Source organism: Cheilinus undulatus, linkage group 15 (assembly GCF_018320785.1).
Source record: "Cheilinus undulatus linkage group 15, ASM1832078v1, whole genome shotgun sequence".
Classification (NCBI taxonomy): domain Eukaryota; kingdom Metazoa; phylum Chordata; class Actinopteri; order Labriformes; family Labridae; genus Cheilinus; species Cheilinus undulatus.
The window spans coordinates 32,387,116-32,411,850 of NC_054879.1; the positions used below are offsets into that span (position 1 = coordinate 32,387,116).

Sequence of the window (24,735 nt, forward strand, 5' to 3'; positions counted from 1 at the left end):
AGTTCACGTGTGCGCACGATCAGAATGGCACCACCTCTGCCCTAGTTTGAACCAGGAAAAGCCCCGGTGAAGGGATGCTAAATTAGTTTCTTCACTCAGACACTTCACATTGCAATGGTTAAAATATTTATCACAACAGCAGAACAAAGTTTGTGTTGGATGTCTTGGCTCTGACCTCATCACTCTTCACAGATTCATCTTACACACAGAGAAGGGATGAGACTGAAGGGCAGTGGTGGGGTTGAAAGCGAGAGCACAGTACTGGTGCAGGACAGAGCTGGAGATTGCAGCGACCTGAAATCTTGTAAATAGGAGGCTTATTAGAAGGATTTTTGTCAGGTAACTAAATATCAAGTGATCAAGTTTGGAACAAGTGCAGCCTAAGATGTTTGTCTTAAAAGTACAAAATGCAGAATTTTCATTCTGATACCTTAGTATACTTTGTCTAAGCCTTCATTTAAAAATGACCAATGTTTTCGGTAGATTATTTCTTTATTTGTAACAATGCTTCTTGGCAATAAATCATATACTGTTAGAAAGCCTGTTTATTTTCCTTTTAAATGTTGCCACATTTGTAAGGAACATGCATTTTTGTGATGAGCAGCAAAGCTGACTATGTAGATTGCACATATGAAAAGTGTGCCAAATCTTCTCTGCCATTGCCAAATAGCTTATTTTACTGTTGCTGTTGACTCTTGTTTTGAGCTTCTGGTACCCAGAGGTGCTGACAGTCAGGTCCCTAATTGTCGTAATCGGAAGCAATTTCAATGCACAGAGATATCGAGATGAGATTCTGCAACTAGAGGCAATCCCAAATCTGCACAGTCTGGCACTGAATTCTGTCCTCCAAGATGACAACGCTCACCCCCATAGAGTGGAGTTTATCAGAGACTACCACCAGAATTTGGGAGTGGAGAGGATAGAATGGCCTGCCAGCAATCTGACCTCAGCCCCATTGAACACTTTTGGGATCAGCTTGGATGTGCCAGAGTGACCAACACAACCACAATGGCTGACTTGCAACAAGTGCTGGTTGAAGAATGGGATGCCATCCCACAGCAGTGTGTGACCAGGCTGGTGACCAGCATGAGGAGGAGGTGCCAGGCTGTTGTGACTCTGTGTATGTGTCGTCCACACTAATGAGGCTCCTGTTCGGTAAATTGTTAAATTGCCAGTATGTCTTGTTTCTTCAGACTTCAATCATCCAATCCACCAAACAACACCAAAAAAAGAGTTAGTGGCAGAATCAGCTGTTTGGCAATGCAGAGAAGATTTTTGGCAAATGGGTGCAACCCACATAGTCAGCTCTGCTGCTAATTCCACAAATGCATGTTCCTTACACATGTGGCACCAGGTGAGAGGACCTCCATTTCAGACACAAAGTATCTATCATTCTGTTGCTTCATTTCATTCATGTTTTGTGCTGGCCTGTAACTTTAAATGCCTTGCTTGTCCACAAGACCCCCCCCACCCCCCCCAACATTGTTGCCAGATCATGTAGAAACCAGATGTTCTTCTAACTTCTTGTTTTGATTAAAAAAAAAAAAAAAAAAAAAAAAACTCCATAAGATGTAATTATAAAAAAATACAACTTTTTTTTTTCCTCAGATGAGTTTCTCAGAGCGTAAAAGAAAAGTTGTGATTGCTGTATTGGCATTCCTGGTGAATGCTGCAAGCTAATTGCAAGGTACTCTGGGATTGCTCATGCAACCAGAACAGGCACTTTTAACAGCTTTTCTCCCTCAGGGTTGCCAGAGAAGTGGTCTACTGTTAACTGAGTGCCCCCTTTGAAGTGCATGTTTTATTGAACAGGGTCTTCAACTCAAAACAGGAGTGAGACACTGAGGTAGGCAAAGCTGAGCTTTTCTTTACTTGCCATCTTTTTGTTAATGTTTTGATTGGCAGCCCCCTGGCAATGGGTTTTACATACTGTGAAGTTGACTAGCACACAGACATTGCTCCATATGCTCTCCTTTCCTTCTTTTGTGTAATTGCAGTTAACAAATTTCAGATATGCTCCAGCCAGTGCTGGGACTTATAAAAGTTATTGAAAAAATAAGCATTAGTTGCATGAAAACTAACACTCCTCTTTCCCAAACAACTCAAGGTAACTTACTATATCTGGTTGTCCCATGATAACATTGAAAATTCACATGTAAAAACTTGTGTTTTTTTACATCCATTACAAGACAAACAAGTAGAGATCTTTAAAACCAACCAAAATTTTGTCATTATGGAGAATGACAGAGTAGAGTAAAATGAATAGATATTTTTCTGCTCAGGACTTAGACTGAGATAATCAAAAATATCTAGTTTTCTGTGTCAGCATTTGTTATTTTTGGTCATTTCTAACATCCTTTGTCTGCTGTCTACATTTATAGAGAACATAATCCACAATAGCATCTCTTCTGCTCCCCTTTATTCATAGAAACTCTGACCGCCTCTGTTTGTGTTTGTGTTTGTGTGTGAGCAGTAGGATCCTACGGCACTGCACCACTGACCGCTATTGGAAACTGTGTGCCCCGAGGCTCTGATCCATATATCACACAGGCCTATGTGACACTATTACATAACATACGGAAATGAAAACAAAAGGCTATTTCCTTCTTTACATAAATTCCCATCACTCTTTATTTTATTCCACTTTCCATCTGTGTTGTTCATACAAATACACACAAATGAGTGGATTTGCTGTAATCAGACTGAAATGAATAATATCATTCAGCAATAAGGGATTTAGACTTAAGCTGCATTAAGAGGAAGTTAGGCTGTGTTCTAGTGATAAGCCATAATGTGATTATGAGTGTCCATGGGTCAACACTCTATAGTGTGTATCATGCAGTCAGAGCATTCATGGGTTGATTTATTGGTACATTAATCACTGATTTGATCAACAGAGGATGTCATTGTCAGACACACTGGAGCATGGTGTTTGTTTTTGGCTTTTGATTGCATCCTCATGGTCTTAGAATCAGAGTTTTGTTTCTATAAGTGGGTTCAGTTCTAGTTTGCTGATTATTCTTTTTCAACTGGTTATGTAAATGTAATGGAAGTTATAGCTACTACCATAAAGAGAAAACTTTAACCTCCCTGGAAAGCTGCTCTTTGTTTAATTCACTAGATCTCTTTCTCACAGTCCCATTTGCTCTGTTGTAAACTTCAGCTTATTGAGTTTAGGTTAGTAGAGAGTCTTTTATCAACCGCTGGTCTTGAGGTCATCACAGCTCTAATACAGTTCTTCTGAAGGGGGGAAAAAACTTGTTTTACTATAGAGTTTACTCCATCTAAGAGGCAGTTTGCTGCAGGATGTCTGTTCAAGAGGAGACAGTGTCCTGCTGAGCTCTGCACTGCCCTCTAGTGGATTAAGAGGAGTACAACATTGTGTGAGCAGTATTTTAAGAATGGCAGTAGGGTTAAAAATCACCCAGGCACCGTCGGCACGTTCATTCTCATTTTGAACCAGCATGTGTAGTTAATCCTGCAGAGGTGCAGATGTGAGTTTAGCTTGGAGACATTCTATTTGACTGGTTATAGCAGGGTTTATGATGGATAATGTGAAGTCACTACTTTAGTCTGGCTCTATAAATGATCTAGTGATACATAAACGAGTGTTTGCAAATGCTTTAATACTGCAAAGAGAAATACACCTAAAACAGGTTTGTAGTTTTTGTGTAGAGGCACAATAGTTTTAGATGTAAAGTTTTTTTTTCTTTGTTTGAATTTTAGCTGTACCCCAGAAACTGGCTAATATGTGTTTTCCAATGTTTTTTCCCCCAATAGTAAGATAAATAACATTTATCAACACTATCAACCCAGCTGACTGCTATGAAATGCTTTAAGGTTTTTTAACTGAAGACAAAGAACTTAAAAGTGACTAAACCTGATGCTGCTGAGACATAAACAGAAGTTGTTATGCACACATGTTTCAGAATATGTATATTTTTATATAATTTTTTAAGAGTTAGGTAAAATTGTTTATTTGGATTAGGTCTGAAGGGTTAGGGAAAATAATGAAAAAGTAATAATTTATTCCAATATTGATTTGTGATTTCATATGCTTTCATTTTTGTATTCCTCATCTTATGCATTAAAAAACCACATTATTTGGTAGATTAAACAAGGGCTGAACAATTCTGAAAAAAAAGTCTAATTATATTGTTTTTTGTACTGCAATTTGACCTAAATTGTTGTACTGAAGGGAATGGTCATTTTTATGTCATTTTAAGTTTTTTATAAGAAAGCATCTATGAAACAAAATGATAGTCAGATTTTCTTTTTGAAAACTCTTCTAGTAAAAAAAAGACACATTAATTTTTGCAGGATGCATCTCTGCTCCTATATATAGATATATATATATTAAAGTTGGGGTTTGACACACGTTTCAAGTGAAAGAATATCGCTCCTTCTGTGATTTTCTACATTGCCGTAGGCTGTATTGCAATTTCGTCTAAATATTGTTTAATTTCCCAGCCTTAATTTGAATATAGTTAGTGTTGAAGTTAATGTGGAATTTAAAAATAAATCCCAGACCTAATGAGAAAAAATCTTTCCTGTAAGAAACACAAACAGCAATATGCTCATAGCCACACCACAAGATCATCTGTTTAAAGTGTTTAGTCTCAAAGGGGAATCATCATTCATGTAATCTGTTTTATTGTATTTAGGAAACATAGAGTAAAAATCTAGCTTTATTGATTTAATACCACAGGGATGAAAACAAAAGCCCTAGATACCTGACTTTGTGCACTTTAGTGTTTGTAACTTTCAAAAATTGCTGACAAAATCCTGCATATACTCTTAACTGCAAAATTACATCTGCAACATTTGAAATAGTGTAACTGTAATCTCCTTTAGCTGTAACTCTTTGTCTTTAGCGTCAGGACATTATGAATCAACATGGCATTATTTTGGTTGTCAGTTTGTTTACTATTTCAATTGTTTCCCAATTTAGTCATTAAACACATGCAAATTGTTTTCAAATGTTTGTTTGCAAAATTAAAACACCAGCACCACTACAAATGTGTGGCTGTGAAATGTTAAAGCATAGAAATAGTAGAACAGTTCACTTACGTTGGCAGAGTAATCCATTGATCCGCTGACTGCAGACTGCAGCTGAGATCAACCAGAGACCTGGACTCATGCATGGGGTAGGGGTGCACCGATTGCAATTTTATGGCCGATCACTGATCTTTAAAAAGCCTGACCTGCCGATTCCGATTTTGGCCGATACCGATTTTTTTTTTTTTTATACGTAACTGACAGCATACACCTTCAATTTTCCAATCTTATTTTGTTGAAAAACATTGAACAATACCCGTGAAACAATACAAACTTGTTTTTTTAACTGCACATGAGGTAGTTCTCTCAAATATAAATGAAAAGTTTAGAACATTGCTGTCCAAACTACTAAATTATATCAGTTTCTTTAGTCTTTCATTTTTCACATTTTAGTTGGTAGAGGTACATACGAAACCGATCTTATCCGCCGATCTTATCTAAGTATCGGCTGATCACTGATCCCCCAAAATTAAGGAAATCGGCGCCGATTCCGATTTTGGCAGATCGATCGGTGCACCCCTGGCATGGGGTGATGGGTTCACTGAGGAAGACAATGTAGTGTTCCTGGTATCTGAGCATGCTGATAAAGGTCAGAGACTTTTGGTCCATGGTCCCTCCGGTTACTACACTTTTGTGAGGCCTGGATGTTGACTGATGGCCAGAGGCGCCATTGGGAAGACTGTGTGTCTAATGCTGAGGTGCTCAGGAATGGGAAGGGTCAGCTGCTTGGTCCAGGAATGGCAGCTGCGATTTTACAGGCAGCTGGTGCTCTTTTTAGGGCCTGATCTAGGTCACTGCATACTGGGTTCCCAGGACAGGGGGCTGGTCCAGAGGCTTGGGGCGGTCATGACGGGGAGGTTACTTGGAGAGATGTGGCATAGGCTTGGGACAGGCCTGGAAGATGGCCATCAGGAGGCCAGAGCAGTACAGGACCAAGGTTTAACAGCCAAGTGTCTAACCGGCATATGCTCCCATACCTGATCTGACCACCTTTTGGTAATACAAATGCTAAAACACAGGCAAGCACAATGTTTATGTTTTGCAGGACATATTGGATTTTATTTTTAGAATTAAGTTATTCAAAATGATTCATGGGCTGCAGTTAGCTTAGGGGCATAGTTTTGACCCTTCTGGTCTACATAGATGACTTGTAGGGATGGAAAAAATGGCATAGCTGGACATTGTGGTCTTTTCACTGAATGCCTATTCCTTTAACACACACATATCTTGTATCTTTTTTAAACCTAAAAAAGAAATATAACTTGACAAGGTCTTGGTCTACATGAATTATAGCAAAGCATGGATTATAGCAAAGTGACTATCCTGTTAGTATTAAGGACCAGATTTTTTAAAAGTACTACAGTCATCTGAAATACAAATCCAGGGTGTAATAGGATGAGCTAAAATTGGAATAAAAAGGTTAAACTGCCTTAATTCTTCAGATCAAGTTTAAAGGAGGACTAGTAATAAACCATGCACAAAGTCATCTTACATAATCTTTGTTTGTCTGGTCTTAACCTCTCCTTTCTCCTCATCCCAGACTAACAGTAACACCTCTGTGCTTCTTCTTTAATAAGACTGAGCATGTGTGCTGCCGTGGATCAGGACATGAAGTACTTGATGTATCCGTAGCTTTGCTAACATTTGATCTGTGACAGAGTTAATGACTGTGTGAGTGTCTGCCTGTAATGACTGCTGTCATAGCCGAGTATTAACCCCGTCACTTCAGACTAATCATTGTACTCCCTGTCCCCTCTGTCACCTCCATTAGCTCACACACTCACACGTACACACATTACTTCCACAGTGTCAGGATATCATCTATTTTTTCTCACTTCACCCTCACCATGAAGAGGGTCAGCGCAGCACAAAGTGCGACCCCAGCTAATGACGATTAGCGTCATAACTTTGGCCGTTACAGACATCATTAGTCTTTGATTGTCTCTTGGGGAAAACTTTATTGCTGTTCTCAATCAGAGGTGGCTGAGGTCCCGTTCACACACTGTCTCATTGGAGATCTATGGTGCATGGCGTATAATAGACCTCCAGGAAGGAAACATTGGAACAGGAGTGATAGGAAACACACTTATCAGACATAATATTTCATGGAGTGTGTTATTTTTTATGGCTGAGCTTTCATTAACAAGAGGACATTAGTCATGTTGTCATAATATTTACAACCCGTATAAAAAGGGTGGTTATCTCATCCACTTTTGTTCCATTACGGTAGCTGCATGTGCTTATTTTAAAGCATGCATTAGTAAACGTATTCATGTGGTGTGATTGTGTGCCCTCTGTTGCATTCGTTATGAACCAGACATACATTTTTGCCTTTTCACCAGTACTCTATAGAAGCATATGAGGTCTTTCACAACTAATCTTGTAGCAATAAGCTCCCAAAATGAAAAAACATACCCACAAATATTTTGTTTAATAGCCTTTGTTACTCAATAACACACCAATAAACCAATATAACTATTTGATATTGATTGGAGATTCTCACAGATATATGACGTGGATAAATAGTACTTTTACCAAGAAAATTATTTTTTTCCACAAATGAACTCACTGCAGGGACAGCATAATACAGACTAGCAGCAATACAGGTGTTGCATAATTCAAGTGTGCAAGAGCCCCAGTAGAGGGCGCTTATGTTACATAAAGTAGAAATCCAAAGAAACTTAAAAAAAAAAACACACTTTAAGCAGTGTTAACACAATCAAAGTAATATTTAAGTGCAAATTAAGGAATCATGCTAACTGCTACATGTGCACTTAGACCTTTACAAAGGTTTACAATTTGCTGTCAGTTTGGTTTGAGATACAAGAAGTACAAGTATGGTAAAACAAAATTTTTAAACTTTAACATCTCAGCTTAGCTGTAATCGTTTGCAAATAAGAATATCTCCACTTTCTGAGTAACTATACCCATAAACTTAATCAGCACATAAACACATCGGTACAAAATATCTTCTGCTGTGTGAATGTAAACCACTTGCTTTGAAGCCCCTCATCTTCAAAGATGGTGATGGTCTGCAGTCTTTGGTGACTCATTTAGAGATCGCATTAGTGAGCTTAGTTGTTTTGTTGACAAATCCAGGTCTGCTGCACTCTGTTAGTGTAGCTCGACAACTATGGCTTGATTCCGTGTTGAGGTTGGACGTGAAAATAAAAAGCTAACTCCTACACACTGTCTAAATTGCCCATATATATGGCTTTCGTATAATCTACTGCTCTTCTGATGATATTTCTTACATTTTTAGTGCATTTCGGTACTATCACAAAAAATATAGAGCATATACTGTTCAACACAGGCTGTATCAAGAAAAATATATTTTTAACAACTTTTCAGGCACTTTTGCACACCTGAAATTTTATTAACTTTGCGTCTTTTAATGTATAATTTATAAGTTATATTGCATTTTTCAGTGTATTTTATGTGTACTTTGCATGTGCCTGAATACTTTTATGTTCAGTGCTTGATGTGATGTTTTAAAGGTGGTTAAAAGCTGCTGTGAAAATAGAATTTTTTCATGTGATATTTCAAACTTTATCAAACTTATATCAAATAATCTCTTAATGTTAACTCAACAGTACATACAGGTGTCAGTTCAAAACATAAAATGTCATACCATGCATGTCTATGCAGCCTGGGAGAAGAGTCAGAAATTATCCACCAAAGTCTGTATTTCTTTGTTTTTTCATATGAAAGCCATAATTTCACCACTGAACTGATACATTACACTGGCCCAGTTGCTTTTAATACAGAGAAGTTGCACATTTGAACCTTTAAGTTGCGTTTATAACTGACATCATTGGTCTTTTTCTGCCTCCACACTGTGTTGTTGTGTTTTTGTGTAGTTGTAGTTGTTGTTGTATTATCATTTAGATTTTGACCTGACCTGACATCACCCTCATTACCGGACCATTAATCCCAAGGACTTTACTCTCAGGCGTCCTCCTGAATCATTAATGACAAGACCAAGTCCTTCCTTTTACTCACCCTCAGTCTCTTTTATGAACCATGAACAAATGCAAAAACATGTCAAATTGGGACGACCAAGACCCAGTTTACACCTGGGATTTAGAGGTGATCTCAATTTAAAATATATCAGACATGCAAGGTGATAAAATGCAATGACCACATCAACATGATACTCAAAGACTCACACACAGGCGTATGGCTCAGAGATGGGGTCAAAAGAGTTGCATTTTCAAGGCTTAACACAAATTTAGGAGGGCCTGCAGACATGCTTCTCTGGATTTTCCTTCTCTTTTTGTTTATCAGGCAATTATGCACTGTTTTTGTTTATAGAAATTTAGATACAAAATACCAACAAACCTATACATCATGGCAAGAATTATAAAAGTTTCAACTAAAACATCATTTAAATTCCATTTTTTATGGGGGTTTTTTGTACTCATCATTGTGAAACCAATATTTGGAGGATCAATAATTTTCTGACTCCTGAAAAGGGCATAAAATGTTTTGATTTTTAGGGGTGTACATCAGCTTTTTCATTACGTTCCAATATTGATAATTTAGATACGATATTTTCAGATATCACAAAATCTGCCACAACGCAATTTCCATTCCATATGGAAGCCTACGATCAATATCAGACCTTTTATATGCTCTAGTTATGCACAGTTACAGGAAAAAAAGTAGTTTCAACAATTTGATAATTGAAAGGTTTCTGTATTTAATAAAAGAAACTATCTCTTAACAAAAAGAACAAATAGCTTTATTTTTAGCCTGTTTTCCCATGTTCCCACTCGAACAGATATTTCTCATCTATTTCAGTCCTTTATAGTTTACAAAGGGATCTATTAATGTGGCATATAGTTCATTTGTAGTTTTATTTGTACATTATGAGATTTAAATGCTTAAACCTGTGGTGTGTGAAGTTACTGTGATGAATTTACATTATTTTTGATTTATTGAAATCTTGATTTTGATAAATGGAGGGGTTGGAGCAAAGTTTTATTTCAAAGAACGCAACTGTGGTGAATAGATATCCTCTTTCCATCAGCTGCAATCATTTAGCAAGTGCTGCTACTGCTAGCTGGTTGAGAACGCTGCTGGTGGGCAGAAACTGTCAACAGGTGTGACGGGGGAATTTCAAAATAAAAGTGTAACTTGAAGGTGATGTTTCAGATCAGTGTTTTGACATAAAGGATCGCGACACCCCTATTATTTATTTTGTCAGTTTGGATGCAAGAGTGAAATGTTTGATGTTGAGAGCAGCAGAGTCTATTTACTTAAAATCCCCTAGTTTTGCATTTATCCATCACAACACACAGCAGCAACTTTTTACCTTACCCAAAAATTTAGGAGCTTTTGAAAAAGCATTCAGGGCTTAAGCTCTGTAGGCCACCCCTACTCTGCTTATGATATGGCTGCAGCCCAGAGACCTCTTGTCTATCGGGTACAAGTGTTGCAGTGAAACTGATCAAGCCATAGATGACTTGTAATTCACAGATGGATGAAAATATATCTTTGTGGTATTATAATCCACTGCCAAAAAAGCCATGTGCAGGTTTTTAATTAAATTAAAGCAGCAATAAGCAAAGAAATGTACCATAAAGCTCTGCTATAAAAGCCTTTTCTCACCCACTCTTATCATGTCTGCTTTTATCATCTAGTAACAAACAACTGTCAGCAACTTGATGTTGTAATGTTGTCCTATAGTATGATGTTGACTTATCCACACAGACTGTTAAAGAACACTCTAAAAACTGAACATAGTCCCTAAACACTAAGGCTGTAGAAACCAATTTCATGGTTCGAATATATATATATTTTTAAAAACTCATTAATATTCGAAAGCTGAAGTTACTATTCGAACTTTTTTTTTTCAGATATTTTTGCTGTTTACAATCGTCCCGAGTCTCTCCCTTCTCTCCTTGGCCTCTACTTCACCGATGGGTGTAAGAACCAAATGTTTTGTCACATGTCACGTGACATGATGAACAAAAAAGTTTTCACACCAAAACATCCCATTGGGGATGTTTATCCCCAAGGTGGTTTGGCAAGTGAGGCTTCGCTACATCAAGAGATGCTGATGTCCGAGAGTAAACCACGCTGCCCACCAACAGTAACCCACTGTTGTGGTGGAAAAACATTCTGGCCCAGGTATCCTCTCCTGTCCCAGCTGGCATGCCGTTACCTGTGCATCCTGGTCACCTCCATCAGGGCGGAGAGGGTTTCCTTCATGGCTGGTGTGATAGTGAACAATAAATACTCTGCTCTTGATTCAGAAGACGTGGATAGCCTCGTGTTTTTAGGTAAAACATGTAGGAACAAGAGAGTACCAACATTTTTTTAATGTTTTGTTCATTATAAACATGATGTCATCACTGCTATAAGCGGCAAAATTTAATTTATTGTTTGACATTTAATTTCTAACCTGTTTGTTCGTTTTAAAGTTGACCATCAGTATCAAAATATCTGTTAAATGCCTCTAAATGGTGCAGGTGGCTGTGTTTGCACTAAAAAGGTACATAAAAATTAACATTAACTACTTTTACTTTCAGCTCATTATTTCTTCATTGCAATCTGTGATGTAATATATGAGGGTCCTCTAGTGGACAAATGTGTAACTACATGGTGATTGAAGCTACTGAACATTTTACATACATATTAATAAAAAATGTGCATAAATATTCAAATGTAATTTTAAATCGGTAAAAAATAGTAAATGAAATTCAAATAGGACTGTAGATAATATTAACAGCCCTACTAAACACCAGCATGTCATGTACTGTTTATTCAGCACAGCTGACTGTATTTTTGCACCCTAAGTCAGTACTCTATAGTTTCTTTACCACATTTGACCCCCAACATTAGTAATAAGGTATTTAGATGAGGAATTCTACAGCTAAGCATTTCTAAGATGTAGCCTCAGGCTCTCCTTAAATAATAAAATAGCATGTTAAATGTGTTTGATGTAACCCGTACAAAAACATAAGCATGTCACTGAAAATTTGCCACAACTACATTGACTTTTTTTACATAAACAGTTGCATTCAGTGACCTGAATTTTCCCACATCGCATCTCTGAATTCACAATCTAAGACCTAAGGCCTGACCTGACTTCACCCTCATTACCATTCTATTAAACCCAAACACACCTCGCTCCTTCACCTGTATCACACGCTTATTAATATTAATGTGCTCACCTACACACTCCATGCATTTCCAAGTGGGCACACACATTGTCTCAGCTCATGCACACACCTATCCATCAATGCACACTCTTACTGTCCAGAAATAAACACACTCTGCTACACACTCTCTCCAGGTGTCGGCCTTCAGCTGGGATACGGGACTTTCCGGAGGGGGTTCAGACTAATTGATATTCTCCCACAATGCTCAGGGCTTCTCCGAGGAAGCTCACTCTGCAGAGCTGCTGACACGGCGAATTCCATCCCTGCTGCAGACTTAAAAATAGGATCAAAGGATGAAGCAGTGTGTGTGAGGGTGATAGAGAGAGAGAGGAGATGTGTGTGATGACTCCTCAGTGAGTTGTGACAGCTTTGTTTTCAGTCTGTCTGGTTTTTGGCCTTTTATTGTAATTTCCTTTCCTTTAATCCTTTTTTGTACATTTTCTCCTCTATTAAACTCTTGCTCTGTTATAATGGAGATTATGTGACCTATAGTATATACTATGGCTGGTCAGCAGCTAGAATATGGACTGTTTGGAATGAAAATGCATTGGAAATGAAAAGGACTGTCCTTACTTGAAATAACCCTAAAAGCCTTTCCTTTTGTGGATGGAAAATGTGGAGGAGAGGGAAAAATGCACTAAGTGTGACAAGGATTATGCCTCCATGCATGGGGTGGCTGCTGCCTGACCTAAACTATGGACCAGTGGTCCCTAGTTTAAGAATAACTACAAAGACCAATAGAGCCCTAAATCAGGTATTGAATGTCTTTATAGTAGAATAAAAGAAAAATCTTTTAAACAGTTCAAGTAAAGATAAGATTTAGAAAATAATACCAGTCAAATCATAAGTTGGAAAATCAAATACCCATCAAATCCTGATAAAGTAAAAAAAAATAAGCCAAACATATTTAACATGCTATTTTATTACACACATTCAAATTCATTATACGCTTACTGGCCACTTTATTAGGTACACCTTGCTAGTGCCAAGTTGGACCCCCTTTTGCCTTCATAACTACATAAATTCTTTGTGGCATAGTTTCAACAAGGTGTTGGACCATGTTGACATGATAACATCACACAGCATCTGCAGATTTGTCTGCTGTACATCCATGCTGCAAATCTCTTGTTCCACCACATCCCAAAGGTGCTCTATTAGATTGAGATCTGGTCCATTTGGAGGCCATTGGAGTGAATTGTAGCCTCAGTTTTGTGTTCTTAGCTGACAGGAGTGGCACCCGGTGTGGTCTTCTGCTGCTGTAGCCCATCTGCTTCAAGGTTTGATGCGTTATACATTCAGAGATGGTCTGAACCACTTGTTCTGGTTGCAACAAGTGGTTATTTGACTTACTGTTGCCTTTCGAACCAGTCTGCCCATTTCCCTTTGGCCTCTGACATTAACAAGGCACTGGGACTGGGACCAGTGTGTTGAGGACTATAGCTTCTGCATATGGCTGCTCTACCAACTGAGCTAAAGTAGCACCCCGAAGTGCTTTTCAAACTAAATTAATATTGCCTATCTGTTTCTTCAGCTGCATCCATGCTAATCTCTTCACTGGTGACCATTATTTACACATGCATCTGTAACAGTTGAAATAGTGTAATGTAACTTAAATACACTTTATGTTGATAGGGAACAGTATCACTAGAGGGAACTTCTGTTTATTCTTGAAGTCAATTTGAGTGGCGCTCTCATCATAGATGCCTTCCTGTAACCGAGCTGTACGGATTCATATGACTACTGTTTTACTTATGTATGATCAGTGTCAGTGGTTGAGGTCCACAATTAGTGCATTTTTAAACAACATTAACAGAATAATTTATCGGATTTACTGGTCAAATTCCATGTCTTGTGCATCATTAAATTTATTTGTTGTGATTTGAGCCATTATTCTGTGTTTTGTCCAGTTGATAATGAGGGTTACAGGGCTGTATGTAATTGCTGGCACTTTATTGTGCTTCTTTCAGCTTCTGCTGTGATCAGGTTTTTCAGGAGTGAATGCCAAAAAGCCCCAAGCCATATTTTTCTTTTTCAGGTGACCTTCTTCCCAAAGTTATAGTCTCCAGGAGGACTTAATTAGGTTACTCCATTAGCTCAATCACCATGGAAACTCACAATTTTAACAGGATGCCATCATGAAGTGCCCATATGTTCTCTCATTTCTTGACCCAAGCTTCTATCTCTGATTTTTTTTACTTTAATAGAACAAACATGGCACATCAACTTGTTTTTGTTTTGTGTTTATTTCAGACACATAAGTGTTAATTTTTTTTAATGTTTGGAGTATGGTCTGTTTGTGAGTTCAGCTCACGCTGTGTTTCATTAATGTCCCTGTCGGAAGCTCCACACCTCAGGCCTGCTCTAATCTCAGTCCCTGGGGGAGGGGCAACACTCCATCACGCTCACAACAGAGAGACATATTGTAATGTGGCCATACATATTCTCTGGTGGCGTATTTAGTGCAGCCAGCAGGGATTATGTGATGTACATTTAACTGATTTTACGAGCCTCTGTGGGAGACGATGGAACGGCGTTTTAAAGGTCTGTGAGCAGAAACTTAACGTATCAGCTCGTCTGGATCTGGATCTCTCTGAGGATGTTTTCTAACCTTTTCACATCTATTATTTATTGACAGTGAAGAAGAAGCAGTGATGTTGATGATAAAGTAACATTCAAGGATTGCTTCTCACTTGATCACATCAGCAGCCATGCTCATTAATTCACCTGCATGCTATCAGACAGCCTCAGGAAATAACCCAAGAAAACCCCTCATAGGTGACAAATGATAGACACTATAAATTAAATGCTTCACTTCATGTTACAAGGGGCGAATTTCAATTCAAAGCTGGGAAAAATGCTCTATAAATAAAGGATTTAATGTAGACAGACTACTACTGAATCTGCATCAACTACTATACCTCTGCTTTATACTTCAGCATCTACTCTACACTGCATGTGCCTCAAGTTCAGATTACCCTGAAGCCAGATGGAGGCCTGAAGTGCACTTCTTCAAAAATGTTCTACACATCAAAAACAATGCAGACTGCAAGTCCTGTAAATGCCCATTAGATAGCTGGATAAAGTATTTTCTGACACTCTGTGACTGTTGAGTGTTCATCAGATGAAATCTGTGACTGTTGACTGGTCATCAGAGTAACTCTATAACACTATTCTTTTGTCAAAGATCAAATATTTGTTGAGGCTCTCTCCATTACTTTTAACAGTGTCCCATTGCAAACCATGCTGCCATACACTTTCTGGCTGCATTTTAGCCACGCATTTTATTTGCCTTATGCTTCATTAAGACAGAGGTGAGCACAGTTCATCCAAACGTTTGACTTTGTTGCCGTTAATCCATTAACAGAGATGTTAACTTGGGCAGTAGTTTTATCACTTAATCCATTCGGTTATTTATCCAGTTTGTACGTTTATCTGTGGCCAGGTAGGATAGCAGCAGGCCAAACAAGTCAGCCTCTCCCCAGTGACATTTTCCAGCTCTTCCTGGGGGGAGCCAAAAGGTGTTCACTTATTTACATTAATCATTCCCTTGAACTATTATTACCAAACAGACATTTAGATTTCAGTGCCATGCTAAAACAAGGAAAATTACAAATTCTTTCACCCTCAAAAACACCCACAGTTAGGTCTTAATGCACTTAACCTAATGAGAAAGACTTTAAAACCTGAACATGTAATAGATGTGCTCTCTCTGAAGTGTTTCACTATCCTGAATACATTATGTAATGACTTATAATCGTATGTTATCAAATTAAAAAGTGTGCAAACCTGCACATTTTCAGTGGACATATTACCCTCCCTCGTGAAAATACATGTGCAAAGCATGTTTCTATTTTGGATGTTGTTGTTCCAACAAACAAGTCCTTAACATGTATAATATCTAGTCATAATGCTGAAGTCACCTGGAATGACCGGCTCCTGTCCTCCTCCAGGCCTCACATTTAACTTTAATTTGTGCCCCATTAACAAAAGCTCTCCATTTCCATCCCAACCTTACAAGCTCTTTATGTGCACTCGTCTATCTCCACTCTGCGATTAGCTAGACTATTAGCCTCATCAAAACAAATGAGACACACACACACACACACACTGCAGTCCATAAGCTGGCTCTAAGCTGTTATTGCTTCTGTAGATGGACTCATGATACTCTGTGATTAAAGCACTAATGCAAAGGGAGGAGGACATGACAAGCGGAAAAAAGGCGATGACATAAATCCCAGCTATGCAAAATCATAACTCATCTCAAATTAAATTAAGCCAGGCTTTGATAATACACTGCCGCAAGTTGGGCTCATTTTTATTTCCCTGAGAAGTGCTGAGCCTCGCTGCTTGTTTTTCCTATCAGGACGGTGATAAAAGAACACGGCCCTGCAGCAAAGTAACAGCAATAATCAAATGGGTTGTTTATCCCGCTTCTATTGGGTGACATTTAGTTTTCCTCTGCAGCAGGACATCTAGCTAACAGTAATGTGATTTCCTCGCAGGAGATTCGATTAAAATGTTCCAAGGGTTTTCAAGTCTGCATCTGATGCCACTTTTCTTTCCAGTTTTCATACACAGTCTAATATTTAGATTTCTGCTGCTCTGTAACAAAAGTACTGTTATTAAAGGGAGCTATATGAAGAATGTTTTGTGCATTTTGCCCCTGGAAACAGACTAATTCTAGCAAATGAGCTCCTGAGGTAACATGTAGTCGTCTTTAATTTGCAGCAAGCTTCAGACAAAGTGTCCAAACATGTTAATTCAGCTGCCTTTCTCTGTTAGCCAGCTAAAAAGGATGAATTAAAGTGTTTCTAGTGTTTGAGCTCGGGGCAGATTCTCAGCTCGCCATAACAATGTTAGGTCCAAGGGGCAGTGTATATAAATGGGGTCTTAGAAGTCACAGGAAAAAAGGTCTTAGAGGCGTATTTGGCTTTGGGATGGGACCGCCATGGACGCCCACACATTCACATGCAGGAGGAAAAAAAATGTAGGTATGTGTGCCCTCGTTTCCCCTTCATGAATGAATAATTTCTCAAAGTTTTGATGTGCACTGTGACAGCTTGGCTTGTATTCCGTTTGATAGGGAATGTGGTTGTAACTCGTGCATTATTCTGGCTCTAATAGTGTGTTCAGGGTATGGTGAGGCTGCTGTCTGTGCAGCGTGTAGAGAGCTTGTCTGAGCGTCCATGCATTCAAACTCCTGCTGTGGGAGTGAGACTGTGGAAGCCACAGTGCAAAACCTCTCCTCTTTGTCATCCAAAACATGAAGCCAGCATATACTCGGTGATTTTGCTCCATGAAGGGTGCCACATTTGAATAAACCATAAGGGTACATGTCATTCATGTATATCAATGCGTTTGCATGCAAACAACGATCATTATCCTTTATTGAAGAACAACTTTTGTTTATTTCAAAGACTTTATTTGCAGGGAAGTTCCATAATTGGACAAAAACATTAAAATAAAACCATATCAATGAAAGATATAAAGATTTAAAATCCACTTTTGCCATTTTTAGGGTACAGTATCGCTGCATGTTGCAAATACTCTGGCATTTCTCAGTAAAAAATGTGATTTTCTGTGCAGAGAGACTACAGTATTGATTGCTGTGTGAATGTGGATGTTAAGTGAAAGAGCTTTGAGCAGTCAGAAGACAAGGAAAAGGCAATGTAGTTGCAGGTCAGTTCAAATTTTATCATTTAAGATAACAATTTATTATTGTTTTTGTTATTATATAATATGCAGAATTGCCAGTTTGTAAGATCATACTATGGACACATTGTGCTGCTTAAACCTCCAATTTAAAACCTCTTGGCTAGTGTTAGACATGTTTGTTCAATGTATGTTGTTCTTTTGAAAGTGTTTTATACATAAAGTGACTTAACTTCACTTGCATATAAATGATGTGTGAAAACCAGTTATCCTGAGAAACAGGATATTTCCATATTTGGACAAAACAGCTCATGTGTGCAGCTAGAGCCAAATAAGCTTGCATCCTAGTTATTACATTGCATCCAATTCTTTCATCTTTGGCCCAAATTAATGCAACATACAGCATACTGGTCCCCCTCATCTTCCAACTGTCTCATTTTTAAGCTCTTACTTTGCCATTCTGCATGCAAATTTTTTTTTTCCATTTGGAGAAGTTCTTGTGTTAATTGTCGTGATTATGTGAGTGTAATATCAGTGTAAAAGAGGCTCACAGATGACTAAAAAGATGAATGTAATGGTATTTCAGATATAATTTTACCATTTAAATTAACATGTTATAATGCCTGACAGAGAAAGTTATTTACAGACGTATTAAACCTGCATTCACGTGCAATATACAGTTTACTTTACTTGACTTGAAAATTACTTATTATGTGAAAACCAGTGTTATCTTAAGATAGCAATAAATATGTATATATCAGAACAAAAACAAAGAAAATAAAAATAACTTCCTTGTTATTTCAGTTAAACAGGGTTAATTAGACTTAAGCATCTTTGTCCTCTCAGGCTTTTATTATATTTAGTCTTTCTTTAACCAGCAGAGTACTTTTCTGATATAAAAAATGTTTTTCAATGAATCTTGCATGATTAAAATAAGAAACAACACATGTATTATATTACAAATATAAAACCCAACCTGTTAAAGAAAATCATTAGAAGCTACAATCATCAATCATGAATGAACAGCTACAGCCTGATGCACTTTCACTGTATTTATTATTTGGCATCAAACTCTTCCAGCTTTTGTCATTTTTGCTCCAAACGAATGCCACACAGCACACTGGTTCTCCTCTTCTGATTGCTCCATCTTTAAGCTCTTTATTTGCTCATTTCTGATTTGCAACTCTACTTTTTCATGCTGGGGAGCTCTGACATTCATTTTTGTGTAAATGAGTGAATGTAACATGGAGTCACTGGTGATTTTAGTGACTTGTAGGTCGAAGGCAATGACCAATCAGAGGTCCTTGCTGTTTTAGCAACAGCAATCATAGATGATGAACAAATATGTGGGATCTTGTTTGATTTGTAGATGTTTTTGAGGGGTTAGACCTTGCTGTTAGGGCCAATGACTATTTTGAATAATTATATTCTATAAAGATGAATCTTATTCACTCTTGGACCCTTATTCAGTCAATTTGATTTGATTTAAATTTAAAATATATAAAATATTTAAATAGAGCTATATGAAATGGACTAATATTCAAAATGCATGCCTGAATCATTGAAGCAATCATATTTGCACTTTGGCCTGCCCTTGTGCATGATAAGTGCTATAATAATAAATTAGTCTTGCCATACCTTACCTTCATGCCTGTAATGACTATATCTTAAGGACCCTTGGAGCACGAGGCCTTTGGCAATCACCTACTCTCGCCTAATGTTAAAACCACCTATGCACAGTGTCAAACAGCTTTGAGTAGTCAGAGAACTATGAAATTGCCTTATAAGTACAGTCCGCTCAGCAGTTCACCATTTAAATTGACATTTGCGATTATTTTCATGCAGAATACTGAATTAACTGTTTGTAAAAAGCAATTTACAGACACATTCTGTTGCTTAATCCTGCATGATTTAATTCCCAAATCCCTTATTTTCCTTTAAGCTGCAGTTTTACAACCAACCCATTCATGCACACAGCATTGCGCCAATGTAAATATACCCAAAGCCTATGTCACTTTGATTATAATTAAAGATGTGAGCAGAAAATAGGATCTCTCTCTCTCTTTCTCTCTCTGGTTCAGCCGTACTGCTGTGACAGTCGCAGGGCTGCTCTCCTCGCTGCTGTGTATGCAGGGACCATTGCTGAGCTGACAGTGTCCGCTGCTGGCTGGAGCGTTAACTGCACTGTGTGTGTCCTCCAGCAGCGCGGAGAGAGAGGCTTCACCAGACTCCAGCTCCGCGTGCATCACCAGCTCGAGACGAAAGGAGTGCACTGTGATAAGGGGAAAATGCAGCGGTGCAACAAACAAAGCATTCAGTCAGAATAAGCAAGACTAAATACCACTGAAGAGGATTTTTTTCCCCCAAAAAATCATTGCATCGTGTTTCATTTTTGTGTGACATCTTATTCTTCAGACTCTGATTGTAGAAATAAATAAGACAAAAGAACCGAACAGGAGTGAATCCTTTATTCTCACATCCAGCTGGATATCAACAGGTGCGTCTGTGTGTGCAGAATAAACGCTCTCCACACACGGCAATCCAATCCAGCACTCCTCTCCCCTATGAGCCCAAATGTTTAATTACAGCCACAAACAGCAGATGGCTCTCTTGAGTTTTAATTCCTGAGCTTGTGATTGAGTCTTAGATGATATTCACCCCACAAAACAAGACAAAGGATCACATAGTTCTTGCATTAGACCTCGGCTTTTTATTGTGTAGGAGCGACGCCTGCATAAAAAGGTTGAAATATGGAGGATTAAGGTGGAGTGCTGCGTTAAGTGGCTCTCCTGGTACCTGTGGTTCACGTCCAGAGGTCTCTGGTGGACGTTTAAGGAAAGGTTACAGCGAGAGAAACGTCTCCCTGTGTGGATGCACGGTGCTGAAATTAGCGGAGCTGTCCGTGGTGCTGAAGCTCACAGTGCCAATATATGTGACTGGCGCGCAGTTAGATCGTAATGGATGCGCTTCTGTACAACACTTATATCCCCCCTTGGAGAGAGAGAGAGAAAAGTGGTTGTAGTTTCTTGGATTTTCTGCTTAAATTAAGCAGATTTGACTTAAAACTGAATACCCAAACTTAGATCATTCTTTTATCTCTTGTCTGATCATATCACTACTGATTTTGGAGAGAAAACGATGAGTTTAATGCATATCAGCTGGGTATTTTCCATAGAGCTCATGTAATCCCTCCATCTACAATTCTTCCATCTAATGATCCGCGCTCTTTCCCCTTCAAGCAGGGGCTTGGTGGTCGAGAGGGTGGAGGACGGGAGAGTGGGGGGAGGGTACCCTCTCCACTCAGGCGTGTGCTAACGAGTGGTTAGGACTTGTTGATGGAAAGAAAATGTTGATCTAAGGTATATAGGCGAGCTAAAGCTTGTTTCATTCCCTTTGAGTGTGGGAAAGCGAGTCTTTATCCGCCTTTACGCACTGATCGCCATATCTCCCAGCATTCCGCGGGCTCTGTAGAATCCACAGGGTCGAAGTGTTTTCATCTGATCGCCGGGGGGTCTAACTTTGAATATGTGTGTGCAGCTTGTCACATAATGCAGACGTCACCTCCTCTGGATCGGTTTGGCGATGCGTTTTCTTTTTTTTTATTCAGGCATCTTTCGCGCGCAATTGCTCGGTTGTTATTGTGGCGAACAGTGAAGGGAACGTGTTTGATAGTTGGAATACAAGTTTGCGTTCATCCATGCTAATTTAAAGTCTCATCCGGGTGCGTATTTCTCCCACTGTCCAAACGTGACACTGTTGATCAGTCGCGGATTTTCGCCTCTTGCAAACTTGGAGATCGCCGCTTCGCCCGGGCTGCTCTGCCTTCACTCGAGTGCTGATCTTCGTAGGAGGCGCCTGCTTTTGCTTGATTTGCTGGCGGCGCACATGCACGGGCGTCCCCAACTGCTTCACCCAAACAGCGACTCCTGATAGAGAAGCCCCTTGTCTGGAAGGAGGAGGTGGAGGAGAGGAGAGGAATCGGAGGGAGAGAGCAGGAGAAGAGTGGGTGAATGTGCCGTGAGGACGCTGCTGCTGCAGCCGGTTATTGGACATTTAGAGGAGGCGATGCTACTGAACATGACACAGACAATGAACAGAGACATCAGTGTGCAGGTATGAAATATCCTCTCATATCTCCGAGCGCGTGAGTTTGGGCTTATCATCTGGACTCTGCATGTATGGAATTACGCATGAACTGATCTCATTTTCCAACCATGTCCAAGAATTTTCCGAGTGACGATGACAGCTGTTCTAAAATCGCAGTTATCATGTAGTATTTGGACTAAAAAGAACCCCATCTCCTGAAAAAATCACATTTTTGACATTTGACATCACGGAACGGACCGCTCAGCCGCCACAATGGGACTGTGACCCGGGCTGCGAGCTCCGAGAGGCGGCTGTTTGTGTAGTCTGTGCTCCGTGTGCAGACTGGACCTGAGCAGTTGTGACATTTTGAGCCATGGCTGCTGCTATCGCGAGTGGGCTGATCAGACAGAAGAGACAGGCGCGGGAGCAGCATTTGGACCGGCCCTCGACTAACCGGCGGAGGAAGAGCCCCAACAAGAACAAGGGGCTGTGCAATGGGAACCTGGTCGACATCTTCTCTAAAGTGCGCATCTTCGGCCTCAGGAAGCGGAGACTACGGAGACAAGGTGTGGGGACTTTGGTGTGCAAGGTGTCTGTGTTGTGCATACTCCTAACTACAGCTTAATTAGGCCTCTATAGACACAATTACATCACTACTATGTGGTTAAAGTGCACAAATAGAATGAATCATACTCCATTATTTCTGATTAGACTCGCCAAATTGCGCCTCCGTGCGTAAAAAGTGAAATTAAGTGGGTGAAAGCTTTCTACTTTGTGTATTTTCCACCGTTTGCTTCTAAATAACACACCTGCCTCTGATTTCCATGTATTTCCACGCAGCTGGCAGGCTCATGACGAGTTGTGGCAAATGGTTTTGACATGTTTACGGAGCTGTCACCTGGCTGGTTCTGAACAGGGCCCTCTGATCGTTAAGAGGCAAACACCCAATCTGAGTTATTTCCTGCTTATGCACATGTGAGGGTGGGGAACATATCTAGGTTTTTAAAGTGTCTGAACGTCTTTTAAATGATATTTAGGGTGAGCAAGTTCCATTTTTATATATAAATAGTGTATGTTGATTAAAAAAAAGAGGATATGTCAGGCGTAATGCTCACTTAAAAGATGGTTCACAGAAAGAACCACTATCAGCATATGCTTCTTTACCACAGCAGAATATATTTCATTCCATTTATTCTATTGACTTTAGCAGCATTTGTATTATTGGAAAAAATATCTGATCCTAATAACTGATACCATGGCAACAAAAGAGGCTCTAAACAACCAAAATTGGCTAAATTATTGATTTTGATATGAAAAAATAGCAAGAAAACTCCTGCTGAGTATCTGAATTGCTCAAATATGGTGGCAATATTTGGAAAAGTAGCAGGACCCACCCATTTTTCCAAACATTGTTAATGCCTTTGTGCAATTTAGGCTGCACTCTCTCTCTCTTGGTTAAAAGTATGGCCAGATATCATGAGCTTCCATGCTTTTTGGTACCACAGATAATGAAAAGCATAGAAAATGTATATTGTTTAACATGTGGTAGTTAAGAGTGTAGAAATTCAAGATCCCCTCAATATAGGGAAATTTGCCAATGTTTTTGGACAGCTTAGCCAGTGTGTAGGAGCTTGCATGTAATTTTAGGTATTTAAAAAAGGAAAACTGACCAATATTGGGTGTCTAGGACTTGTATTTTTGTTGTCATTGTGTCAGAAAGTTTTCAATATGGTTCGATTTTACCAAAATTAAATCAAAGTTCACATCTATTGTATGGTGACAACCTTGTTATTTCTTACAAAAAGAAAATCAAGATATAGCCTGTGTTTTTTATTATAAATATGACTGAAGATCATAACGTTTATGCACTTTTTTCATTCAATCCATCACTGAAAAGTTTTTTTTTTTTGCATCATTTCAAAACACTAGATTATTTAGAAAATCAGGACCAGCTCTATAAGGGGAAGAGTTGCCAATCTTTTTGTATGATATCAACAGTGTGTTGGAGGTTTAGGCAATTCTTTAGTATTTAAAAGAAAAACTGCCCAGTTTTGGGTGGAATCAACAGGTTTCAATATGTTTTTATTTCTACTAGAATCATAACTGGACAAATTATGGATATGATAATCAAAAAGTGCAAGAAAACTCATGCAGAGTATCTTAATTGCTCAAATATAGTGGCAATATTTGAAGTAGTTTGGACCCACCCATTTTTTCTAATGTTGGCAATGCAATCATGCAACTTAGACAGCACTCTCTCTCGTTTGGTTACAGATTTGACTAGAGATAATCAGTTTGTTCACTTTCTGATAGCACAGATTAATAAAATAATGGATTTTTAGAATAATTATCAAACATGTAGAGCGCCTACCTCATTGTAAGGGAAGTTGCCAGTGTTTTATGACACCTTGGCCAGTGTGTAGGTGTTGGCATGCAATTTCTTTTTATTTAAAAAGGAAAAAAATGTCCAATATAGGGTATCTAGGACTTGTATTTCTGTTAAAATTGTAGAACAGTTTTGTACCTCTGATACTGGGAGAAATGTTTGTTATTTCTTTACAGAAGAAACAGAGAAAAATTTGACCAGCTCTATATAGGAAAAAGTTGCCAATCTTTTTGAATGATTTAAAAGTGTTTGCATGCATTTTTTGTATTTTAAAAGAAAAAAAAGGGCAAATATTAGGTGTCCAGGACCTCCATCTTTTGCCTTGGTGTCAAATCAGGTTTTAATATAGTTTGATTTTTACTAGAATGATATCCAAATGTATAG

At 38.8% G+C, this 24,735-nt stretch overlaps 1 protein-coding gene across 2 annotated transcripts in view; it reads left to right on the top strand.

Annotated features, from left to right (window-relative positions):
* The window catches only part of fgf14 (fibroblast growth factor 14), a 202,018-nt gene that overhangs the window by 99,428 nt on the left and 77,855 nt on the right, over window positions 1-24,735 (top strand). Inside the window, exon 1 of one of the 2 annotated variants that reach the window (XM_041807278.1) lies at window positions 22,339-22,531. The exons of the other annotated variant lie outside the window; for it this stretch is intronic. Within the exon in view, the coding sequence (XP_041663212.1) occupies window positions 22,339-22,531 (193 nt within the window). Of the gene's footprint in view, window positions 1-22,338; window positions 22,532-24,735 lie in introns of those variants that run through there. 2 annotated transcript variants of the gene reach the window in all.